Here is a 27147-nt window from a genome sequence, read left to right as displayed (position 1 = left end):
ACTATAGATAGATGACCATGGTGACTTCATCATGGCTGACTATAGATAGATGATAATGGAGACTTCATCATGGCTGACTATAGATAGATGACCATGGAGACTTCATCATGGCTGACTATAGATAGATGATAATGGAGACTTCATCATGGCTGACTATAGATAGATGATAATGGAGACTTCATCATGGCTGACTATAGATAGATGACCATGGAGACTTCATCATGGCTGACTATAGATAGATGATAATGGAGACTTCATCATGGCTGACTATAGATAGATGTCCATAGAGACTTCATCATGGCTGACTATAGATAGATGACCATGGAGACTTCATCATGGCTGACTATAGATAGATGACCATGGAGACTTCATCATGGCTGACTATACTATAGATAGATGATAATGGAGACTTCATCATGGCTGACTATAGATAGATGTCCATAGAGACTTCATCATGGCTGACTATAGATAGATGACCATGGAGACTTCATCATGGCTGACTATAGATAGATGATAATGGAGACTTCATCATGGCTGACTATAGATAGATGTCCATAGAGACTTCATCATGGCTGACTATAGATAGATGACCATGGAGACTTCATCATGGCTGACTATAGATAGATGACCATGGAGACTTCATCATGGCTGACTATAGATAGATGATAATGGAGCCTTCATCATGGCTGACTATAGATAGATGACCATGGAGACTTCATCATGTCTGACTATAGATAGATGACCATAGAGACTTCATCATGGCTGACTATAGATAGATGACCATGGAGACTTCATCATGTCTGACTATAGATAGATGACCATGGAGACTTCATCATGTCTGACTATAGATAGATGACCATAGAGACTTCATCATGGCTGACTACAGATAGATGACCATGGAGACTTCATCATGGCTGACTATAGATAGATGACCATGGAGACTTCATCATGGCTGACTATAGATAGATGACCATGGAGACTTCATCATGGCTGACTATAGATAGATGACCATGGAGACTTCATCATGGCTGACTATAGATAGATGACCATGGAGACTTCATCATGTCTGACTATAGATAGATGATAATGGAGCCTTCATCATGGCTGACTATAGATAGATGACCATGGAGACTTCATCATGTCTGACTATAGATAGATGACCATGGAGACTTCATCATGTCTGACTATAGATAGATGACCATGGAGACTTCATCATGGCTGACTATAGATAGATGACCATGGAGACTTCATCATGTCTGACTATAGATAGATGACCATAGAGACTTCATCATGGCTGACTGTAGATAGATGACCATAGAGACTTCATCATGTCTGACTATAGATAGATGACCATGGAGACTTCATCATGGCTGACTATAGATAGATGACCATAGAGACTTCATCATGGCTGACTATAGATAGATGACCATGGTGACTTCATCATGGCTGACTATAGATAGATGACCATAGAGACTTCATCATGGCTGACTATAGATAGATGACCATGGAGACTTCATCATGTCTGACTATAGATAGATGACCATGGAGACTTCATCATGTCTGACTATAGATAGATGACCATAGAGACTTCATCATGGCTGACTATAGATAGATGATAATGGAGACTTCATAAACTCATTTTTAAACAAGCATTTTCTGATCAGGTTTCTGGAACAAAATTTATAAAATTACTTCACATCAAGAACTATCATGTTCATTCGAGGACCAAATGCCCAGACACGTTTTGGCATCCAGAAATAAAACATGAATACTTTATATTTTGGACTAGAACCATAGCTTCAGCTAGCCTGGGAATCCAAACTGAATTCATAGTTAATTTAATGAAGACATTAAACAATAGTGAAACTGAATTCAGTGTGGATTTCCAGGCTACATTTCAGCAACTGTAAATCCAGACATCAGTCCCCTCTAGAGGTCAACAGACACATTGCCACTCCATATTGTGCTACATAGGGAAAGCGGAAACCTGGTGAGCTGCACAACTGAATCCACTTACCTGAAATGTGTCTTTCACATTTAACCCAACCCCCCTGAATCAGAGAGGAGCCTCACAGTACCTTCTTGGCCTTGGCTTTCTTCTCATAGGCCTCTGACAGAGGTTTTTTCTTGGTCTGCAAGGTGGTCTTGGAGAACAGATCTTCAAACTCTGTGGTGTTGATGATGTCTGGTTCCACAAGAGAGTTCCACAGTGTGTCCTTACTGAGAGAGAGAGAGAGAGAGAGAGAGAGAGAGAGAGAGGTAGAGAGAGAGAGGTAGAGAGAGAGTGGTAGAGAGACGTGGAGAGAGCGATAGAGAGAGAGTGATAGAGTGATAGAGAGAAAGAAAGAGAGAGTGATAGAGAGAAAGAGAAAGAGAAAGAGAGAGAGAGAGAGAGAGAGAGAGAGAGTGAGTGAGTGATAAAAAGAGAGGAATATACCAGGTCTGAGGTCATCTGCCTTTGGCCAAAAGAGCAGGTACCCAGACTTCATCAAAGAAATTGGAAATACAGACATTGTCATCCTACAAGAAACATGGTATAAAGGAGACGGACCCACTGGTTGACCTCTAGGTTACAGAGAGCTGGTAGTACCATCCACCAAACTACCAGGTGTGAAACAGGGAAGAGACTCAGGGGGTATGCTAATAACTAGCATCCCCGTACTTTAACGATGACAGCTTATCCATCCTAGAGTGGGAGATTAACAATTTCCAGCCCCAGGGCCATGTACTAGTCTGTGGCGACCTACTGTAAATGCCAGAACTGGACAAGAATCTGACTTCGAGGGGACTCCTACGGTAGGTACACCTATAGCTCGTCTCTTGGCAGCACACTACGTTATAAACTGATCTCAACCCAGAGTCTCTTAGAGCGTCAGCCAGTCCACTGATACCCCTATCAGATCACAGCAAAATCACACTCTACTTGAACAGAGCTATGCTCAATCATGAGACATTAAAGCCAGGGGAACTTAATAATATTAAGAAATGCTATAGATGGAAGGAAAGTAGTGTGGAAAGTAGTGTGGAAACAATTAGGCAACAACAAATTCAATCCATTCTAGACAATTTCCTGGACAAAATGTTTCACTGTAATAGTGAAGGTGTAAACTTAGCAGTAGAAAACCTAAACAGTATATTTGACCTCTCAGCTTCCCTATGAAATCTAGAAATTCCAAGCTAAACAACCTAAGAAAAGGAACAACAATGACAAATGGTTTGATGAAGGATGCAAAAACCTAAGAAAGAAATTGAGAAATCTGTCCAACCAAAAACCCAGAGACCCAGAAAACCTGAGTCTACGCCTTCACTATGGTGAATCACTAAAACATTACAGAAATACACTACGGAAAAAGAAGGAACAGCACGTCAGAATTCAGCTCAATGTAATTGAAGAATCTGGGACAATGTGAAAACACTAAACAAACAACACGAATAGCTATCTATCCAAAACAGAGATGTCTGGGTAAACCACTTCTCCAATCTATTTGGATATATAACAAAGACCAAACAGCAAAAGCATATACATGATCAAATTAAAATCTTAGAATCAACTATTAAAGACTACCAGAATCCACTGGTTTCTACAATTACATTGAATGAACTACAGGAAAAAATACAAACCCTCCAACCCAAAAAGGCCTGTGGTGTTGATGAAATGATAAAAAATACAGACAACAAATTCCAATTGGCAATAGTTAAACTCTTTAACATCATCCTCAGCTCTGGCATCTTCCCCAATATTTGGAACCAAGGACTGATCACTCCAATCCACAAAAGTGGAAACACATTTGACCCCAATAACTACCGTGGGATATGCATCAACAGCAACATTGGGGAAATCCTCTGCATTGTCATTAAGCAAATGTCAAATTGGCATTTTACCAAATTACCGTACGACAGACCATGTATTCACCCTGCACACCCTAATTGACACACAAACAAATCAAAACAAAGGCAAAGTCTTCTCATGCTTTGTTGATTTCACAAACACTTTCGACTCATTTTGCCATGAGGGTCTGCTATACAAATTGATGGAAAGTGGTGTTGGGGGGAAAAACATACAACATTATAAAATCAAGTGTGCGATTAAAACTGGCAAAAGAAAAACACTTCTTTCCACCGTGCGGGGGGGGGGGGGGGGTGAGACAGGGATGCAGCTTAAGCCCCACCCTCTTCAACATACACTACCGTTCAAAAGTTTGGCGTCACTTAGAAATTGCCTTGTTTTTGAAAGAAAAGCACATTTGTTTGTCCATTAAAATAACATCAAATTGATAAAAAAATACAGTGTAGACACTGTTAATGTTGTAAACAGCTGATTTTTTTAATGAAATATCTACATAGGCGTACAGAGGCCCATTACCAGCAACCATCACTCCTGTGTTCCAATGGCACATTGTGTTAGCTAATCCAAGTTGATAATTTTAAAAGACTAATTGATCATTAGAAATCCCTTTTGCAATTATGTTAGCATAGCTGAAAACTGTTGTTCTGATTAAAGAAGGAAAACATTGCCTTCTTTAGACTAGGTGAGTATCTGGATCATCAGCATTTGTGGGTTCGATTACAGGCTCAAAATGGCCAGAAAAAAAAACTTTCTTCTGAAACTCCTCAGTCTATACTTGTTCTGAGAAATGATGACTATTCCATGCGAGAAATTGCCAAGAAACTGAAGATCTCATACAACGCTGTGTACTACTCCCTTCACAGAACAGCGTGAACTGGCTCTAACCTGAATAGAAAGAGGAGTGGGAGGCCCCGGTGCACAACTGAGCAAGAGGACAAGTACATTAGAGTGTCTAGTTTGAGAAACAGACGCCTCACAAGTCCTCTACAAGCAGCTTCATTAAATAGTACCTGCAAAACACCAGTCTCAACGTCAACAGTGGAGAGGCGACTCCGGGATACTGGCCTTCTAGGCAGAGTTCCTCTGTCCAGTCTCAACGTCAACAGTGGATAGGCGTCTCAGGGATGCTGGCCTTCTAGGCAGAGTTCCTCTGTCCAGTCTCAATGTCAACAGTGGAGAGGCGTCTCAGGGATGCTGGCCTTCTAGGCAGAGTTCCTCTGTCCAGTCTCAACGTCAACAGTGGAGAGGCGTCTCGGGGATGCTGGCCTTCTAGGCAGAGGTCCTCTGTCCAGTCTCAATGTCAACAGTGGATAGGCGTCTCAGGGATGCTGGCCTTCTAGGCAGAGTTCCTCTGTCCAGTCTCAACGTCATCAGTGGAGAGGCGTCTCGGGAATGCTGGCCTTCTAGGCAGAGTTCCTCTGTCCAGTCTCAATGTCAACAGTGGAGAGGTGTCTCAGGGATGCTGGCCTTCTAGGCAGAGTTCCTCTGTCCAGTCTCAACGTCAACAGTGAAGAGACTACTCCGGGTTACTGGCCTTCTAGGCAGAGTTGCAAAGCAATACTGTCCAATTAAAATAAAAGATGAAGATGGGCAAAAGAACACAGTCACTGGACAGAGGAAGATGGAAAAAAGTGTTATGGATAGATTAATCTAAGTTTGAGGTGTTCGGATCACAAAGAAGAACATTTGTGAGATGGAGAAAAAATGAAAAGATGCTGGAGGAGTGCTTGACGCCATCTGTCAAGCATGGTGGAGGCAATGTGTTGGTCTGGGGGTGTTTTGGTAGTGGTAAAGTGGGAGATTTGTACAGGGTAAAAGGGATCTTGAAGAAGGAAGGCCATCACTCCATTTTGCAACATCATACCCTGTGGACGGTGCCTAATCGGAGCCAATTTCCTCCTACAACAGGAGAATGACCCAAAGCACAGCACCAAACTATGCAATAACTATTTAGGGAAGAAGTAGTCAGCTGGTATTCTGTCTATAATGGAGTGACCAGCACAGTCACCGGATCTCAACCCTATTGAGCTGTTGTGGGAGCAGCTTGACCGTATGGTATGTAAGAAGTGCCCATCAAGCCAATCCAACTTGTGGGAGGTGCTTCAGGAAGTATGGGGTGAAATCTCTTCAGATGTCCTCAACAAATTGACAACTAGAATCCCAAAGTTCTGCATTGCTGTAATTGCTGCAAATGGAGGATTCTTTGATGAAAGCAAAGTTTGAAGAACACAATTATTATTTCAATTACAAATCATTATTTATAACGTTGTCAACGTCTTGACTATATTTCCTATTCATTTTGCAACTAATTTCATGTATGTTTTCATGGAAAACAAGGACATTTCTAAGTGACCCCAAACTTTTGAACGGTAGTGTATATATCAACGAATTGGAGAGGACACTAGAACAGCCTGCAGCACCCGGCCTCACCCTACTCAAATCTGAAGTCAAATATCTACTGATTGCTGATGATCTGGTGCTTCTGTCCCCAACCAAGGAGGACCTACAGCTTCACCTAGATCTTCTGCACATATTCTGTCCGACCTGGGCCCTGACAGTAAATCTCACTAAGACAAAAATAATGGTGTTCCAAAAAAGGTCCAAAAAAGGTCCAGAAAAGAGACGTAATATTCTACAACCACCTAAAATGAAGCAATTCCCAAACCTTCCATAACAAAGCCATCGCCTACAGAGAGATGAACCTGGAGAAGAACCCCCTAAGCAAGCTGGTCCTGGGGCTCTGTTCACAAACACACCCCACAGAGCCATCACCTACAGAGAGATGAACCTGGAGAAGAACCCCCTAAGCAAGCTGGTCCTGGGGCTCTGTTCACAAACACAAACACACCCCACAGATCCCCAGGACAGCAGCCCAATTAGACCCAATCAAATCATGAGAAAACAAAAAGAGAATTACTTGACATTAGAAAGAATTTACAAAAAAACAGAGCAAACTAGAATGCTATTTGACCATAAACAGAGAGTACACAGAGGCAGAATACCTGACCACTGTGACTAACCCTAAATTCAGGAAATCTTTGACTATGTACAGACTCAGTGAGTGTAGCCTTGCTATTGAGAAAGGCTGCCGAAGACAGACCTGACTCTCAAGAGAAGAAACATATGTTTCCCTCCCACAGAGAGAGAAATAAGTATAGATCAAAAACATAGTGATTAAGAATAACAAGTTGTGGCCAGATATACTGGCACTTTTCTAAAATAAACCCTTATTTCTTCACAAATAAATTGAAATTGAAAATAATGTTATAGGATTGTCAACATTGCAGAAGCAATTTTAATTTAGTTCATCATTTTAATTTAGGAGCAGATTATTAATTTTTTTTTGGAGTGCAATGTTCAACCCAGTGTCCAAGTACTGTATCTCTGTTGTGGATCATCCAGCGGGACAACAACCCCAATCACACATTAAAAGGCACCCAGGACAGCAAAGTCCAGATCCCATCTATCCCATCTATCCCATCTATCCCATCTATCCCAGCAAATCCCATCTATCCCATCTATCCCATCTATCCCATCTATCCCATCTATCCCATCTATCCCATCTATCCCAGCAAATCCCATCTATCCCATCTATCCCATCTATCCCAGCAAATCCCATCTATCCCATCTATCCCATCTATCCCATCTATCCCAGCAAATCCCATCTATCCCATCTATCCCATCTATCCCATCTATCCCATCTATCCCATCTATCCCAGCAAATCCCATCTAAACCCTATGGAGAGATCTGAAAATAATTTTGTCCATGCCATTTGTTCATATTTTCTATTAAAAAAAATACAAAAATAAAATCTAAGTTTACAAAAATAAATAGTTTCTACAATGTTGAAAATCCATTCACATGGTGTGGAGACCCAAAGTTTTCTTCAATTTCAACTGATTTTTTTCCCCTTCTCTCTGCTTTTCTCTCGTGCAATCACCACCAGGATGAAAAACCGTCCAGGAAGGCTGTTGGAACAACAGCAACTTAACACGAGCCACACTCGTAACATAACCGTTTGCAGTTGTCTACATTGGCTGGATGGAGAGCTGTGGGTGGGTACAAGTTTGTTCAAAAGGTTTCAGATTAAAATGCAACAGTAGAGAGGATGGCCAATGGATTGGACTACACACAAATCAATGCCTGCTGTATTACTGGCAGACGACACTAAATTGTCTACTGTACAGCCACCCAAAACGTTTATACCAGGCTCTTATGAGCCAAACCTAGAAAAAGGTTGGGATGGAAGCAATTTGTCAATGGACCCCATATTCCACAAGGAATGAAAAGGCTTAACAGGAACCAAGATGTGGTTGAACAAAATAGGGCAAGATTGCTAGCTTGGTCCTAGGTCTGTTTGGCATGAAAACAACCATAGAAGTACGCTATACTATACAGCACTAACAGACCTGGGAACAGGCTAAGTGTCTGATCTAGACCAGGTTACTGTAAAGTGCTGTGACAACTGCTGATGTAAAATGGTTACATACACTGAACAGAAAAAATATGAACACAACATGCAAAGTGTTGGTCCCATGTTTCATTATCTGAAATAAAATATCCCAGAAATGTTCCATATGCAGGAATGTCCACCAGAGCTGTTGACAGAGAATTGAATGTTGTTTTAGAGAATTTGGCAGTACGTCCAACCGGCCTCACAACCGCAGACCACATGTAACTACGCCAGCCCAGGACCTCCACATCCGGATTCTTCACCTGTGGGATCGTTTGAGACCAGTCAACCGGCCTCACAACCACAGACTACATGTAACCACGCCAGCCCAGGACCTCCACATCCGGATTCTTCACCTGTGGGATCGTTTGAGACCAGTCACGCGGACAGCTGAGGAAGCTGAGGAGTATTTCCGTCTGTAATAAAGCCCATTTGCGGGGAAAAACTAATTATGATTGGCTGGGCCTGGCTCCACCCATGGCTGCACCCCTGCCCAGTCATGTGATATCCATAGATTATGGCCTAATTTATTTATTTAAATTGACTCCTTATATGACCTGTAACTCAGTAAAATCTTTGAAATTGTTGCAAGATGCATTTACATTTTGGTTGTTGAGTTTATTTTATTTTTTACAGGGACAGTGCACATTAATCAACGTTTCAGTAAAAGTGTCGGTTTTAGCCAGCCGGCTTATTTTCAACCGCAGTCCCTGGGCAGGTTATTAAAAACAATTACAATATAGACAATCATTGAGCAGTGAGCACACGCAGAGCAACATAGGACAAGCAAGACGTAGGATACAGACAGAGCAACATAGGACAAACAAGACGTAGCATACAGACAGAGCAACATAGGACAAACAAGACGTAGCATACAGACAGAGCAACATAGGACAAGCAAGACGTAGGCTACAGACAGAGCAACATAGAACAAGCAAGACGTAGCATACAGACAGAGCAACATAGAACAAACAAGACGTAGCATACAGACAGAGCAACATAGGACAAACAAGACGTATGGCATAATTTACAGAGCAACATAGAACAAGCAAGACCTGTAACATACAGACAGAGCAACATAGAACAAGCAAGACGTGCATACAGACAGAGCAACATAGAACAAGCAAGATTTTATTTTACAGACAGAGCAACATAGAACAAGCAAGTTTCAGTAAACAGACAGAGCAACATAGAACAAGCAAGACGTAGCATACAGACAGAGCAACATAGGACAAACAAGACGTTAGCATACAGACAGAGCAACATAGAACAAGCAAGACGTAGCATACAGACAGAGCAACATAGGACAAACAAGACGTAGGATACAGACAGAGCAACATAGAACAAGCAAGACGTAGCATACAGACAGAGCAACATAGAACAAGCAAGACGTAGCATACAGACAGAGCAACATAGAACAAGCAAGACGTAGCATACAGACAGAGCAACATAGAACAAGCAAGACGTAGCATACAGACAGAGCAACATAGGACAAACAAGACGTAGCATACAGACAGAGCAACATAGGACAAACAAGACGTAGCATACAGACAGAGCAACATAGGACAAACAAGACGTAGCATACAGACAGAGCAACATAGGACAAACAAGACGTAGCATACAGACAGAGCAACATAGAACAAGCAAGACGTAGCATACAGACAGAGCAACATAGGACAAACAAGACGTAGCATACAGACAGAGCAACATAGAACAAGCAAGACGTAGCATACAGACAGAGCAACATAGGACAAGCAAGACGTAGCATACAGACAGAGCAACATAGAACAAGCAAGACGTAGCATACAGACAGAGCAACATAGAACAAGCAAGACGTAGCATACAGACAGAGCAACATAGGACAAGCAAGACGTAGCATACAGACAGAGCAACATAGGACAAACAAGACGTAGCATACAGACAGAGCAACATAGGACAAACAAGACGTAGCATACAGACAGAGCAACATAGGACAAACAAGACGTAGCATACAGACAGAGCAACATAGGACAAACAAGACGTAGCATACAGACAGAGCAACATAGGACAAACAAGACGTAGCATACAGACAGAGCAACATAGGACAAACAAGACGTAGCATACAGACAGAGCAACATAGGACAAACAAGACGTAGCATACAGACAGAGCAACATAGGACAAACAAGACGTAGCATACAGACAGAGCAACATAGGACAAACAAGACGTAGCATACAGACAGAGCAACATAGGACAAACAAGACGTAGCATACAGACAGAGCAACATAGGACAAACAAGACGTAGCATACAGACAGAGCAACATAGGACAAACAAGACGTAGCATACAGACAGAGCAACATAGGACAAACAAGACGTAGCATACAGACAGAGCAACATAGGACAAACAAGACGTAGCATACAGACAGAGCAACATAGGACAAACAAGACGTAGCATACAGACAGAGCAACATAGAACAAGCAAGACGTAGCATACAGACAGAGCAACATAGAACAAAAAGCAGCAAGACAAAATCCATAAAAGCAACAAAGTGTTTCCACACCTCACAAGCTACAGACACCAGACAACATGGAGAGCGGCAACACACAGCTAGGGACCATGTTCACAAATCTGATTGAGCTTTAGCCAGGTCTTCGTGCATTTTGTGAAAGTGTGATATGTGGTGCAGTTGTGGGTGTCTGGTGGCAGTGTATTCCAGACATGGGAAGCTCTCACAGAGAAAGCGGATTTACTAAAGGTGCTTATCCTTAGGGGAACTATACAGTCACCTCTCATGGCAGACCTTGTGGATCTGCTGCCATATGTTTGGGTTTTCTGTTTAACAAAAATACTGAGTGGAGGGGAGCCAGGCCATTAAGGATCTTGAATACAAGACATGTGTCGGTGTATTGCACAAAATTTTCCCAACTCAGGAGCTCATGCTTTCTGAGGATGTAACAATGATGATGGCTATTGGGCTTCCTATCAAGCACTTTGAGAGCCTGTTTGTAGACAGACTGAATTGGTTTTAATGTTGTACAGCAAGCTTGGGCCCAACTAGTCAAGCAGTATGTTAAGTGGGGGAGTATCATAGATTTGAAGTACAGTTTTGCTACCTCTGTAGTCAAACAATTTCGTATAAATCGGAAATTAGCTAGGTTGAATTTGGTTATCTGAATGACCTATTTCACATGCTTTTTAAAAGAGAGGTTGGAATCAAGTATGATGCCAAGGTACTTAAAATCAGATACCACCTGGAGCTTCTCCCCTGACACATAGACATCTGGCTCAGTAGCATCTGTTGCCCTCTTTGTGAAGAACATGCAAACAGTTTTTTTCACATTGAGATGCAAATACGAGTCACTGAGCCACTTTGTAACCTGGACCATTACAGTAGTGAGTTCTTGTGCAGCTTGTTGTTTGCTCTTTGCATGCACATATATCACTGTATCATCTGCATACATTTGAACTTCGGACCCAGTACAGACAGAAGGCAGATCATTAATGTACAGGCTGAACAAGAGGGGCCCCAGTATTGACCCTTGGGGCAGGCCCACATCATAGCTAAGAGTGGGTGACAGCTCATTGCTCACTCTGACACACTGAGTTCTGCCTTCAAGGTATGATTTCATCCATCTCAAGGCATCGGGGGAAAAGTTGAACTTGGACAATTTTGTGATGAGAATCTCATGGTTAACAGTATTCAAAGCCTTCCTAAGGTCCAGAAACACAGCCCCAACAACGCCCCCTTTGTCCATCTTGGACTTCACATTTTCCAGAAGAAAGCAGTTGGCCGTTTCTGTGGAGTGTTTCGCTCTGAAGCCAAACTGCATGGAGTGTAATGTGAAGGGGCTGTTGTTGAGGTGGGCAATCAGTTGTTCTGCTACACACTTTTCAACAACCTTTGACACCACAGGTAGTATACTAATGGGCCTGTAGTTACTCACGCAAGCAGGGTCGCCTGATTTAAAGATGGCCGTTATTATGGCCGACTTCCATACCCTTGGAAACACACCGAGACCAATAGATGTGTTGGTGACCTTAGTAATGGGGCCAATGAGTGACTCTTTGTAGTTTTTAAGAAAGGTAGAGTCCAGCCCAAACACATCTTTGGCTTTAGAGTTCTTTAGTGAGCTAATCACCTTGTTCACCTTTGACTCAGAAACCTCCCTTATGATGAAGACAGGTTGAGTGTCATTTACTAGCACTGAGCCCAAGAAACCAGTGGAGGAGTTCTGTGTCAGTACCCTGACAGAGTCAATAAAGTAGGAATTGAAGGCTATTGCTATTTCGACTGCATCCTGTGTAAGATTGTTATTCACCATGATTTCTAGTCTTTTTGCAGTGTTTCTATGGTCTTTCCTTGTTAACTTTTTTAGATTTTCCCAGATCAATTTAGAATGTCCCTTTGCTTCACCAATTATGTTAATAAAAAAGTTTGCTTTGGCCTGTCTGATTTCTTTCATCACCTTATTTCTCAACATGGTAAACCTACGTCTGTCATGCTCTAATTTGGATCTTATGACTATTTTTAGAGCATAATCTCGTTCTTTCATCAGTTTCCAGATTTCTCCATTTAGCCAAGGAAGAGTGCTCTTTTGGACAGGTTTGGATTTGATTTTCTTTAGGAAACCATTTATTGTAGTCTGGATTGTGGATAGAAAAACTTGACTATCAGCTTCCACATCTGTATAGGACAAGAGATCATTCTAGTTAATTCCCTTAATTGCGTTCAAAATAGTTTAATTCACTCTTTGGTATTCTTAGTTCATCCGGCTTTCTAACCGTAGAGAGGTTAAACCTGCTCTCAGATTTCTGGCTATAAGTGTCAGATTATGATCAGATAGCCCAGTAACCATATTGAATGATTTAGTCAGTCTCTCTGGTTTATTACTGAACACCAAATCAATTCGTGTTTTAGAGCAACAAGTCACCCTGGTTGGCCCTTTAACTAGCTGTGTAAGGTCACAGGTATTAGTGATCCGTTTGAGGGTTTTCCGACAAAACTTGTCTTCATAATTAATGTTGAAATCTCCCATTAAGATGACCTCTTTCCCAAAGTCACATTCCCTAAGCATGTTATTTAAATGGATCAAAAAACAGACTTTTGGTGGAAGGTGGTCTATACATTCCAATAAGGGTAAAACAGACTTTTGGTGGAAGGTGGTCTATACATTCCAATAAGGGTAAAAGACACTTGGGGAGACAGTGTAACGTTCAGGCCAATACATTCTAGTTCATTATCACATGACCACTCAATTTGTTTACATCGGATATGTTCTTTAATGTAAATCATCACACCCCCTCCTCTTCCTCCAATCCTGTCTCTCCTGAAGACATTGTAGCCAATCACAATCAAAGCAGCATAAGGAGAGGTTTTATGGAGCCGTGTCTCTGAGAGGCAGAGGAAGTCAAGGTTGGAGTCTGTGAGTAGATGTTGAATTTGATCACTTTTTTGGAATGACACAACGAATGTTCAAGTGCCCCCCTAGTAGTCCCTTGGGCTTAGCTCGTGGGTCCCAGATGACTCGAGAGGGATTGACACATTGAAAAAAGTTACATTTTCTGTGTTTTCTGGCGGCTGGGTTTCGTTTTGATTAGTGGCAGTTCGGTAACGCAATGAACAACCCCTCCCGCCTGCACTGGAGGCGGGGAACTAATTAAAACAGCTTGCGTACCAGAAGCAGAGTCAGGGATCACATATAGCGACTTGGGTATGTTTGAAGAGTCAAAATCTATCCTGGAGCCGGGTGAGTTGAGAGAAACCAAGGGACCATAGCACTCACCCACTTCCACAGCGGCGACGATCAGTGGGCGAAGCCATCCACTGCATTCCACTCCGGTGAGTAACGCTGGCTCGGTGATGTTAGGCCCAGGATTGAGGCTGGCTCGGTGATATTAGGCCCAGGCTTGAGGCTGGCTCGGTGATGTTAGGCCCAGGGTTGAGGCTGGCTCGGTGATGTTAGGCCCAGGGTTGAGGCTGGCTCAGTGATGTTAGGCCCAGGGTTGAGGCTGGCTCGGTGATGTTAGGCCCAGGGTTGAGGCTGGCTCAGTGATGTTAGGCCCATGGTTGAGGCTGGCTCAGTGATGTTAGGCCCAGGGTTGAGGCTGGCTCAGTGATGTTAGGCCCAGGGTTGAGGCTGGCTCAGTGATGTTAGGCCCAGGGTTGAGTTGCACATCCCCAGAGAGTAGGAGGGTAGTGAACAGGTAGTTTAAAAGTTTCTGATAAGTGTTGGACCTGTGTTTGTTACGCCTAAGCAGTTCAGTGGAATAGGGAGCGAGGATTGACTTGGTCATTATTCAGAACATTATGGTATGCTGTGTACTGTCCGCTCCCGTGGAACGGTGAACCAATGTGTTTGGTGTTGGTATTCCCCGGTAGTAGGAATAGATATCCCTCTAGTGGTGTGGGGGCTGTGCTTTGGCAGAGTGGGTGGGGTTATATCCTTCCTGTTTGGCCCTGTCCGGGGGTGTCCTCGGATGGGGCCACAGTGTCTCCTGACCCCTCCTGTCTCAGCCTCCAGTATTTTTGCTGCAGTAGTTTATGTGTCGGGGGGCAAGGGTCAGTTTGTTATATCTGGAGTACCTCTCCTGTCCTATTCGGTGTCCTGTGTGAATCTAAGTGTGCGTTCTCTAATTCTCTCTTTCTCTCTTTCTCTCTCTCTCTCTGAGGACCTGAGCCCTAGGACCATGCCCCAGGACTACCTGACATGATGACTCTTTGCTGTCCCCAGTCCACCTGACCGTGCTGCTGCTCCAGTTTCAACTGACCTGAGCCCTAGGACCATGCCCCAGGACAACCTGACATGATGACTCCTTGCTGTCCCCAGTCCACCTGACCGTGCTGCTGCTCCAGTTTCAACTGTTCTGCCTTATTATTATACCACCATGCTGGTCATCTATGAACATTTGAACATCTTGGCCATGTTCTGTTATAATCTCCACCCGGCACAGCCAGAAGAGGACTGGCCACCCCACATAGCCTGGTTCCTCTCTAGGTTTCTTCCTAGGTTTTGGCCTTTCTAGGGAGTTTTTCCTAGCCACCATGCTTCTACACCTGCATTGCTTGCTGTTTGGGGTTTTAGGCTGGGTTTCTGTACAGCACTTTGAGATATCAGCTGATGTACGAAGGGCTATATAAATACATTTGATTTGATTTGATTTAGTAGACTGATTGTGTCATCCCAGCAAAGACACACTGAGATTATCAGTAGAGCAGCTACATAACTGACAATCATGGCAAAGTACTGGAGATAAAACACATAATTGCGCTTTAACTCTTTGCATGAGTTACGTAGCTGGGGTCGGCGTACACCTGATGTTTTAGATCAAATTACAGCATTCGTATGAGAAGCTTCAGTATACAGTATATGTTCAGTATACATCTGATTTATTTTACTCCACATATATTGTATTTGCTTGATTATAAGATAACTGACAAATGTCCTATCCCACTGGGCCAAAACTGCTTGAATCAACGTTGTTTCCATATAATTAAAAAACAAAAATTAAATGTGACGTTGAATTAACATGGAAAACTGATTGGATTTGAAAAAAAGTCATCAATGTGAGGGATTTCTTCTTTATTTATCACCCAACGCTTAATACTAGCCATCCCGGATCCGGGATCATGAATACAGCCTCAAGCTCATTACCATTATGCAACGTTAACTATTCATGAAAATCGCAAATGAAATGAAATAAATATGCTAGCTCTCAAGCTTAGCCTTTTGTTAACAACACTGTCATCTCAGATTTTCTAAATACGCTTTTCAACCATAGCAAAACAAGCATTTGTGTAACAGTATTGATAGCTAGCGTAGCATTTAGCGTAGCATTCAGCGGGCAACATTTTCACAAAAACAAGAAAAGCATTCAAATAAAATCATTTACCTTTGAAGAACTTCAGATGTTTTCAATGAGGAGACTCTCAGTTAGATAGCAAATGTTCAGTTTTTCCAAAAAGATTCTTTGTGTAGGAGAAATCGCTCCGTTTTGTTCATCACGTTTGGCTCCCAAAAAACCCCGAAAATTCAGTCATCAAAACGCCGAACTTTTTTCCAAATTAACTCCATAATATCGACTGAAACATGGCAAACGTTGTTTAGAATCAATCCTCAATGTGTTTTTCACATATCTCTTCGATGATATATCGTTCGTGGAAGTCTGCTTTCTCCTCTGAATCACATGGAAGAATGCTTGCAGCTGAAGATTACGCACCAATTTCGACAAAGGACACCGGGCGGACACCTGGTAAATGTAGTCTCTTATGGCCAATCTTCCAATGATATGCCTACAAATATGTCACAATGCTGCAGACACCTTGGGGAAACGGCAGAAAGTGTAGGCTCGTTCAGGTCGCATTCACAGCCATATAAGGAGACAATGGAAAACAGCGCCTCAAAAATTTTGCTCACTTCCTGTTTGAAGTTTCATCTTGGTTTCGCCTGTAGCATCAGTTCTGTGGCACTCACAGATAATATCTTTGCAGTTTTGGAAACGTCAGCGTGTTTTCTTTCCAAAGCTGTCAATTATATGCATAGTCGAGCATCTTTTCGTGACAAAATATCTTGTTTAAAACGGGAACGTTTTTTTATCCAAAAATGAAATACTGCCCCTAGAGTCTCAAGAGGTTCAGACATCCAAAGACATGGGGACATTTATTGTTGACAACTCAAACAAATGTAAATTAAAACTAGACGCTGAAATGACGTCTGTACCCAGTGGGATGGAGTTGTCCATACTTAGGGAGCTTTAGGAAAAAGGACCCCATGATGTGGTTGTTAGGGGATATAACCTTATTAAATATCAACTGCCTACTGCAGGAAATCAAAACATGCTCTATCAACATGATATTTGATGACATCACCTAGTATTCTATATATACTAAATATCCTACAGTGTCAGGAAATACTAAGTGTAGGAAAATCTGTGGTTCTTTTACAGGTTTTCTTCCTAACATTCAGAACCATGCTAGCTGCTGACTGTCTGCTACTGCTTCTTTTGATTATAATTATTTTAGACGTGTCCTGTGATGTGTTATAAGTGTGAACGTCGGGGTGGGCGGGATCAGTGATAAGTGAGAACATCAAGGTGGGCGGGATCAGTGATAAGTGTGAACATCAAGGTGGGCGGGATCAGTAATAAGCGTGAACATCGAGGTGGGCGGGATCAGTGATAAGCGTGAACATCGAGGTGGGCGGGATCAGTAATAAGTGTGAACATCAAGGTGGGCGGGATCAGTGATAAGTGTGAACATCGAGGTGGGCGGGATCAGTAATAAGTGTGAACATCAAGGTGGGCGGGATCAGTGATAAGCGTGAACATCGAGGTGGGCGGGATCAGTGATAAGCATGAACATCGAGGTGGGCGGGATCAGTGATAAATGTGAACATCGAGGTGGGCGGGATCAGTGATAAATGTGAACATCGAGGTGGGCGGGATCAGTGATAAATGTGAACATCGAGGTGGGCGGGATCAGTGATAAGTGTGAACATCGAGGTGGGCGGGATCAGTGATAAATGTGAACATCGAGGTGGGCGGGATCAGTGATAAATGTGAACATCGAGGTGGGATCAGTGGTTGGTCTGTGTTTCGCAAAGTAAAAAACAACTTTATAATGGTGATTACGATGTAAAAATGGAAGAGCTTTGTTACCTTGTAGAAGAAAAATACAACTTTGGGGAAAGAAACATTTGATTGATTGATTGATTGATAGTTAGATGTAACACCTACTTGTCCTGTATCTGTATCCTGGTCCAGTAGAGAGGCTTCATGAGACAGGCTGGTTCCACAGCAGGCTTCCTGTGGGGTTTATCCACCAACACACCTGGAGGGGGAGGGGGAACACAGCCTGCTGGCGGTGGAGGGCCGTCAAGTCCCTGGGTCTGTTTTGGGAAAGGAGGAGGAGGAGGTGGAGGAGGGAGAAGGGGGGAAGAAGAGGGAGAAGAGGGAGAGGTAGCCTGTCCAGACAGATTTAGACTGATAGAAGCCAGGCCCAGTCTCTTAGGCACATTGAGGGGGGGTTGGGGGCCCAGCCTGACACCTCCCTCCTCATCCTCAGGAGTTCTGATAAAGGTTTGACGGTCCGTCTGGACGCACACGTTGTGGACGGTCCGTTGTGAGAGGTCATCTCCCGTGAATACGGCAACGTCTCGGAGGTCTCCACGACGGTGGTGTGCACCCAGGGCCAGGTCGCTCTGTAGCCGGGCCAGGTTGCACTCCAGGTGGAATACACGCTCCTCATTGTCCCCTCTCACCTGGCGCAGCTGCTTTCCAAAGTCCTCCTGCAGTTAAGGTTAGGGTTGTGTTGGGGTTAGGGTTGTGTTAGGGTTGTGTTAGGGTTAGGGTTGTGTTTGGGTTGTGTTGGGGTTAGGGTTGTGTTGGGGTTAGGGTTGTGTTGGGGTTAGGTTTGTGTTAGGGTTAGGGTTGTGTTAGGGTTGTGTTGGGGTTAGGGTTGTGTTAGGGTTAGGGTTGTGTTAGGGTTGTGTTGGGGTTAGGGTTGTGTTAGGGTTGTGTTGGGGTTAGGGTTGTGTTAGGGTTGTGTTGGGGTTGTGTTAGGGTTTGGGTTGTGTTAGGAGTGTGTTAGGTTTAGGGTTGTGTTAGGGTTGTGTTAGGAGAGTGTTAGGTTTAGGGTTGTGTTAGGAGTGTGTTAGGTTTAGGGTTGTGTTAGGGTTGTGTTAGGGTTGTGTTAGGAGTGTGTTAGGTTTAGGGTTGTGTTAGGGTTGTGTTAGGAGTGTGTTAGGTTTAGGGTTGTGTTAGGGTTGTGTTAGGAGTGTGTTAGGTTTAGGGTTGTGTTAGGAGTGTGTTAGGTTTAGGGTTGTGTTAGGAGTGTGTTAGGTTTAGGGTTGTGTTAGGGATGTGTTAGGGTTGTGTTAGGAGTGTGTTAGGAGTGTGTTAGGGTTGTGTTAGGGTTGTGTTAGGGTTAGGGTTGTGTTAGGGTTAGGAAACTAATTTTTGTCTTTTATGTAAAGGAAGAGGAAAAACAGCTGTAGGACCTCCAGGTCTGTAAATCTGTGTCTGGGTCGCAGTTAGCAAAGGAGATGTAGTACTGTGTTCTACTGACCTGTAGTACTGTGCTCTACTGACCTGTAGTACTGTGCTCTTACTGACCTGTAGTACTGTGCTCTACTGACCTGTAGTACTGTGCTCTACTGACCTGTAGTACTGTGCTCTACTGACCTGTAGTACTGTGCTCTACTGACCTGTAGTACTGTGCTCTTACTGACCTGTAGTACTGTGCTCTACTGACCTGTAGTACTGTGCTCTACTGACCTGTAGTACTGTGCTCTACTGACCTGTAGTACTGTACTGTGCTCTACTGACCTGTAGTACTGTGCTCTACTGACCTGTAGTACTGTGATTTACTGACCTGTAGTACTGTGCTCTACTGACCTGTAGTACTGTGCTCTACTGACCTGTAGTACTGTGCTCTACTGACCTGTAGTACTGCGCTTTACTGACCTGTAGTACTGTGCTCTACTGACCTGTAGTACTGTGCTCTACTGACCTGTAGTACTGTGCTCTACTGACCTGTAGTACTGTGCTCTACTGACCTGTAGTACTGTGCTCTACTGACCTGTAGTACTGTGCTCTACTGACCTGTAGTACTGTGCTCTACTGACCTGTAGTACTGTGCTCTACTGACCTGTAGGACTGTGCTCTACTGACCTGTAGGACTGTGCTCTACTGACCTGTAGTACTGTGCTCTACTGACCTGTATCTTCTCCATCTCCTCGTTGCATTCTCTCTTCAGCTGCAGGAGGGCTGCCTGGTGTTCTGGAGGACAAGCAGACCGTGATGAAATATACAACTGAACCACAAGGCGGTAGTAAGTCTGTATTTTCAAAAAATACATTTCCATATGGTTACCGTACATTTTATATGTGTTCTCCTAAAGATTCTCATGACAACTATTTATAGATGTACACTGCCAGTCAATAGTTTGGGCACACCTACTCATTCAAGGGTTTTTCTTTATTTTTTACTATTTTCTACATTGTAGAATAATAGTGAGGACATCAATTCTATGAAATAACACATATGGAATCACGTAGTAACCAAAACAGTGTTAAACAAATGAAATATATTTTAGATTCTTCAAAGTAGCCACCATTTGCCTTGATGACAGCTTTGCACAATCTTGTCATTCTCTCAACCAGTTCATGAGGTGGGAACTCCTTCAAGACAGGCATTGCTGGACAGGCATTCCAAGTGAAGCTGGTTAAGAGAATGCCAAGAGTGTGTAAAGGTGTCATCAAGGCAAAAGGTGGCTACTTTGAAGAATGTAAAATATAAAATATATTTTGATTTGTTTAACACTTTATTTTGGTTACTACATGATTACATGTGTTATTTCATAGTGTTGATGTCTTCACTATTATTCTACAATGTAGAAAATAGTACAAATAGAGAAAAACCCTTGAATGAGTAGGTGTGTCCAAACTATTGACTGGTACTGTGTATTTCTATGATAATCAGCTGGTGCCTGTGTGAGCACAAGGAGTGGCCCCTGCCAAACACACCTGATGTGTTATCGGATGGATAAGAATTTAAGAAGTGAACGTAACAGTTCCTGGCACCACAGCACACACAGCCCTGTCCCAAAACAATGCCCTTGTGACATCAGTCATCTAGAGACCAGGCAGCCTTCTACTGTGGACAATCACAGGGACAGGGTGGAGGATTGTTGACCTTCCCATTTGTATAGTATGAGTATTTACCTTCCCGTTAGACCATGGGATTTTACATTTACTACAGAGAACATTGACTCTCTCTCTCAATTTCACTCTCACTCTCTCTCTACCTATCCACTGTTCTGTCTCTATTGCATACTGTAACTTTCAGACGGGGTAATTGAATTTATATTCCAGCCAATTTAGGAAGCACATTGAAATTCCAATTATTTTCAATGAGGCAAATGTGGAATTGGAATCGACTGTAATAAAAATGGAATTGAACCCATAGAGCTCAGTTAGTCACAGCTAAGAGCTGGCCTGGCTGGCTGCGTGGGTCAAGGCCACGGGCTGAATCCTAACTTGAGACCTGTACATAGAACTTGAATTGTCATGCCAACTCTCTGTGACATCATTAAATCTGTTATATGATGAGAGGTATCTCACACGCATACCTCAAGTTACCGTAGGGTTCCACCCATAGTGAATATTTGTTTACTATAAGTTGCTTTTTGTCCTTTGGGTCCTTACCGGCTTCTGTGTATTTCAGTCCCACTTTCTCCTCCTTAGTTGGGGGCCAGATGGCCTGCAGACGGCCTGGGGTGGACCGGTCCTCTCCATCACCTGGGGTCGACGCCCGCAACTGGTGGGCAGAGCCACAATATTTAAAAAAATATATTTCAAGACAGTCTATATTTCAGGCATTAAGCACTTAACACAGAAATGAATGTCACAGCAAACTGTGAAAGTTCCTACAACATTAGGGAACTCTTCAACAACGACAAAATAACGTTCCAACTGACTACCCCATTTACTCATATCAGACGATAGAGAGTAATTATCAAGATCAGATCAAGGTCAGATCAAGACAACATACTTTTGAATCAGTTTTCTTTTCAGGAGTCTTGAAGGTTCTCTCAAAGATCCAGGCCTTCCGCTTCACTGCATCCTGGTCCCGCCTCAGGGGCCTGGGGACGAAAAAGGCCTTGAACTCATCAAATGCCACCTCCGCCCTGGAGGGAGGCTTCTGAGGTTCCTTAGGTTCTAGAGTCTCAGAAGGTTCTGAAGATTCCGGAGGCTTTATCACAGACAGTTCTTCAGTCTTCTCTTTCTCTGTATCCTGGTCTGTCTTTTCTGTCTCTGTATCCTTCTCTGTCTTCTTTCACCTCCCTCACTTCCTCAGGTTCATCGCTGAATTCTTTAGACTCTTCTGACGGCTTGGACTCCTTTCTCTCTTCTCCTGTAGACTCCCTCATCTCCTCTCCTGTAGACTCCTTACTCTCCTCTCCTGTAGACTCCTTACTCTCCTCTCCTGTAGACTCCTTACTCTCCTCTCCTGTAGACTCATTACTCTCCTCTCCTGTAGACTCCTTCATCTTACTGTTATCATCCTTCTCCATGTTCAGGAACTGGGAGAGCTGGTCCAAGAAAGTCCCCTGCCTCCTGCGAACCGTCTTCTGCTCTCTCCTCACAGGCTTGTTCACACCCAGGTCTGATGGTGATGGTGGTTTGATCAGGGCCACTATGTCCTGATCCGACCCTGCCGCTCCCTTCTTTAGGGTCCTCAGACCACTGAAGAGGGCAGGCAGCTGGAGGGGCTTCTCCACCGGGGAACCGAGGGAGAAGGTGGCTCGGATGGAGGTGGTGCCACGGCGAGGGCCACTGGTTGGACCTGGGGTTGAGGTTGGCCCCTGGGGACTTGTTGGGTGAGAAGGCCCGGCTGTAGACTTTGCCTCTGCAGGTGCTCTCTCTATCACTTCAGAGGACAGCATAGTTTCAGAGGGACAAGACACCACCCTGTCATTCCCAGTATCGGCCTCTCCTGTCTCCACTACTGCCCCAGTGATACTGTCTGAATCTGATGGTGGGTAGGTCTCCCCTCTCACCTTCACCTCAATGCTAGACCCACATCCTGGCTCATCAGTCTGTCCTGTAGTACCAACAACAGTCTTTGTTTCAGCGACTGTATGCTGTTGCTCCTCAGAAACAGGTTCAGTCCTGATCATGGTTAGAATCACAGTTGTGTTGTTTGAAGATGGTGTTCCACTGGTGTCAGGTTTACCAGCTCTTACTGCAGAAGGGTTAGCAAGGTCTCTGGTCAAATCATCATCAGGTGTCGGTAAGTCTTGAGGTTTACCAGCTCTTACTGCAGAAGGGTTAGCAAGGTCTCTGGTCAAATCATCATCAGGTGTCGGTAAGTCTTGAGGTTTACCAGCTCTTACTGCAGTAGGGTTAGCAAGGTCTCTGGTCAAATCATCTTCAGGTGTTGGTAAGTCTTGCGGTTTCTCAGCTCTTACTGCAGAAGGGTTAGCAAGGTGTCTGGTCAAATCATCTTCAGGTGTCGGTAAGTCTTGAGGTTTACCAGCTCTTACTGCAGTAGGGTTAGCAAGGTCTCTGGTCAAATCATCATCAGGTGTCGGTAAGTCTTGAGGTTTACCAGCTCTTACTGCAGTAGGGTTAGCAAGGTCTCTGGTCAAATCATCATCAGGTGTTGGTAAGTCTCTGGTCAAATCATCTTCAGGTTTACCAGCTCTTACTGCAGAAGGGTTAGCAAGGTCTCTGGTCAAATCATCTTCAGGTGTTGGTAAGTCTTGCGGTTTCTCAGCTCTTACTGCAGAAGGGTTAGCAAGGTCTCTGGTCAAATCATCATCAGGTGTTGGTAAGTGTTGGATTTGCTTATCATCTGTACATGTTTCCTGTGTACTGCTGCTTGCTGGATTGGTTTCACTGTCTGTTAACCAGGTCAGTATGTTGTGCTTGTCTGTAGATTCATCTGTGTTGGCGGTGTATTTGTCATCAGTGTTAGTGATTTCATCACTTTTTAACATATCTTGATGAATTTGGTCTGTGGATCTGTACAGACGTTGCTGGTCAGTTGTCTCTGACTGGTCTGTACTGGGACAGTCAGTGTCTACGTCCTGATTGGTGCTGCCTGTAGCACACTGTGTGTCTGTGTCTATAGGCTCCTCCCTACTGCAGTCTTCTGATGCTCCACTGTTCCTATGTTTGTCTATGGACACTCTCAGTTCATTTTTTAAAGAATCCATTGGCCCCACATATCCTTGTAAGTGAGATGTCCTTTCTGGAATGCAGCCATCCGATTGGTCTGTTGACCCACCATATCCTTGTAAATGGGTCTTCTTATCTGCAATGTAGTCTTTTGACTGGACAAGACATTTACCATTTGCATCTTCCTCCTCTAAGTCCATGATGTCACTCTGTGCTTCTGGAATCCATTGAGCCAGACCTCCATTCCTGTCACAATCCACAGAACAGCTAGTCCCTGGTGGCATCCCATCGACAGACTCCAATTCCATGCAGCCCTCTGTTCCAAATACTTCCTCTCTCTCATTGGTCCGTACAACTGTGGTGGGGGTGGTGGATTCTCCATTCTTCTGCACCACACCTACTGCACTTGAATCCCCTGCTGTCCTCTCAGTTCCATTGACTTCAACAGACGTTCCATGACTGCTGTTGACGTTCCCGGGAGAAGTGTCTGTCTCTTCAGAGAGAGTCCGGAAGAACTTCAGGACTGGCGTCTCGACATCAGGTCGCTGGAACTCGGAGCGGTCGGAGTGGGTGAATATGGTGGATTTGGAAGAAGCCTTCCCCTGAGCAGCAGCAGTGTTGCCATTAGCATTCATGTTTACTCCATCCATGTTTACTCCATCCATGTTTACTCCATCCATGTTTACTCCATCCATGTTTGAGATCTTTATCCAGGTTTAAATCATCAAAAAATAAATCATAACATCTAATATGATTCCGTTCCAAAGCAGATCCAGTGATCGTCCCACACACCGTTCACTTTAATGTACTTGAGTCTGTCTCTAATCCAGGTAATGCTGTGTTAGTCCAACACACCGTTCACTTTAATGTACTTGAATCTGTCTCTAATCCAGGTAATGCTGTGTTAGTCCCACACACCGTTCACTTTAATGTACTTGAATCTGTCTCTAATCCAGGTAATGCTGTGTTAGTCCAACACACCGTTCACTTTAATGTACTTGAGTCTGTCTCTAATCCAGGTAATGCTGTGTTAGTCCAACACACCGTTCACTTTAATGTACTTGAGTCTGTCTCTAATCCAGGTAATGCTGTGTTAGTCCCACACACCGTTCACTTTAATGTACTTGAGTCTGGCTCTAATCCAGGTAATGCTGTGTTAGTCCCACACACCGTTCACTTTAATGTACTTGAGTCTCTAACCCAGGTAATGCTGTGATGTACTTGAGTCTGTCTCTAACCCAGGTAATGCTGTGATGTACTTGAGTCTGTCTCTAACCCAGGTAATGCTGTGATGTACTTGAGTCTGTCTCTAACCCAGGTAATGCTGTGATGTACTTGAGTCTGTCTCTAACCCAGGTAATGCTGTGATGTACTTGAGTCTGTCTCTAATCCAGATAATGCTGTGATGTACTTGAGTCTGTCTCTAATCCAGGTAATGCTGTGTTAGTCCCACACACCGTTCACTTTAATGTACTTGAGTCTGTCTCTAACCCAGGTTCAGTGTTGACGGGAAACAGTACATTCGTACACCTCCAGAAACACATTCTGCGTCTGCTCCAGAGGAAAATAACTAAGGCATCTAAATCCAACTATTAAAAAAAGAAATATTCAAACTGATTTTCCTCTTTTTTTGTAGCCACTGTAACAGCTGATGGAAGTTTGAGTAGTTATATTCTTTGAAAAGTCCTCCAAAAGTTGATGGAAGTTTGAGTAGTTATATTCTTTGAAAAGTCCTCCAAAAGTTGATGGAAGTTTGAGTAGTTATATTCTTTGAAAAGTCCTCCAAAAGCTGATGGAAGTTTGAGTAGTTATATTCTTTGAAAAGTCCTCCAAAAATTGATGGAAGTTTGAGTAGTTATATTCTTTGAAAAGTCCTCCAAAAGCTGAAGGTGTTGATGGGGATACCATATGCCACCAAAACGTTTTGTGAGGACGAAACATCAGCAAGGAAAAAATAACCAGAAGTGGTACTTAGTCATGCAGTGAGTTACCAGTATTTTTTGCAACACATTCATGAGCTCTATCATTTAGCTTTAATAAAAACTCTATCACCAGTCTCATCTTCTCCTTCTCTGTTCAGATCCCTGTCTTCTGTTCAGGACCCTCTAGCTTTTTCTCCAACTAGACTGTAGCAGACCTCATCCAACTCTCCAGCTTTGTTACCTTCTCTCTTCACTGAAGACAGTCTGTCAGCAGCAGCCACAGTAACAGACAGTTGGTCTGGTTCTCTCCTCCACAACCGACCCTGACGCTTCTCATCCTTCCTTCTCTCACTAAAAAACAATCCTTCCCTGCAGGACTTTAGCAGTCCTCCCCTTCCAACGCTCCAGCCTCTCCTTTCCTTCCCTCTTCACTGAAGACTCTGTCCACAACAGTAGTAGCCACAGTGTTTGAAGGGAATCAGACTACACCCTAAGAGCTCCCCTTTGGAGTGGTACTCTGGTGTCCACCCAGACAACAGTACAACACAGAACACCACACCCAGATTGACGTGCTGACTGATTGTAGGTTAAACAGGGCTGATGCAGTAGGATCTGGAGTAGGATATGTACTCTGGTGAGCTATTCTATTCAACTCCCGTTGTACCCCTTCAAGCATGGCTGGATCTAACACACATCCACTTTGTTCTTCAATTCGTCGACAAAGCTTAATTAGACTGTGAAGTAGAGAGAGAATTCCTTCTCCCAGAACTCAGGAGTGGTAGCCTATTAAAAAAAGTAGATTTGGAGGTCTCCAATCTCTCTTGTGAACTGACTGACCAACACAACAGTAATCAGCTGCTTAGTCAGTTCAATCTTATTGTTCAATCTTATTTACATAGAAAGTTACTGTTGTTTTCTTACATGGTAATATAAAGGTATAAAGGAGTTATGAATAGAAACGTTTTAGAGCTATGTGAAACAGACACAATCAATTACAAGGTACCTATATTATGGTAGGAATGGGAAGGTAGCCTAGCGGTTAGCGCATTGGGCCAGCGACCCGAAAAGTAGCTGGTTTGAACACCAGAGATGACAAGGTGAAAAATGTATATGTTGTGCACTTGCGCAAGACACACACAGTCTAATCGCTCCCGTAAGTCACTCTGGATAAGAACGTCCAAAATATAATAGTTGTCCGTTGTACTTGGAAAAAGCACCTCATTTCCATGACTCTATACATTTCACTTCTCATACTTGTTTGATT

At 43.5% G+C, this 27147-nt stretch overlaps 1 protein-coding gene across 1 annotated transcript in view; it reads right to left on the bottom strand.

Annotated features, from left to right (window-relative positions):
• LOC115107453 (uncharacterized) overlaps positions 1 to 27147 on the bottom strand; it is an 86322-nt gene that overhangs the window by 48836 nt on the left and 10339 nt on the right. Inside the window, exons 3-6 of the mRNA XM_065008607.1 lie at positions 21484 to 21595; positions 19995 to 20056; positions 18014 to 18564; positions 2079 to 2220 (exon numbers count right to left, since the gene is read on the bottom strand). Of these exons, the coding sequence (XP_064864679.1) occupies positions 2079 to 2220; positions 18014 to 18564; positions 19995 to 20056; positions 21484 to 21595 (867 nt within the window). The remainder of the gene's footprint in view (positions 1 to 2078; positions 2221 to 18013; positions 18565 to 19994; positions 20057 to 21483; positions 21596 to 27147) is intronic.

Source organism: Oncorhynchus nerka, linkage group LG24, assembly GCF_034236695.1.
Source record: "Oncorhynchus nerka isolate Pitt River linkage group LG24, Oner_Uvic_2.0, whole genome shotgun sequence".
Lineage (NCBI taxonomy): Eukaryota > Metazoa > Chordata > Actinopteri > Salmoniformes > Salmonidae > Oncorhynchus > Oncorhynchus nerka.
This window is presented reverse-complemented; position numbering and strand designations above follow the sequence as displayed.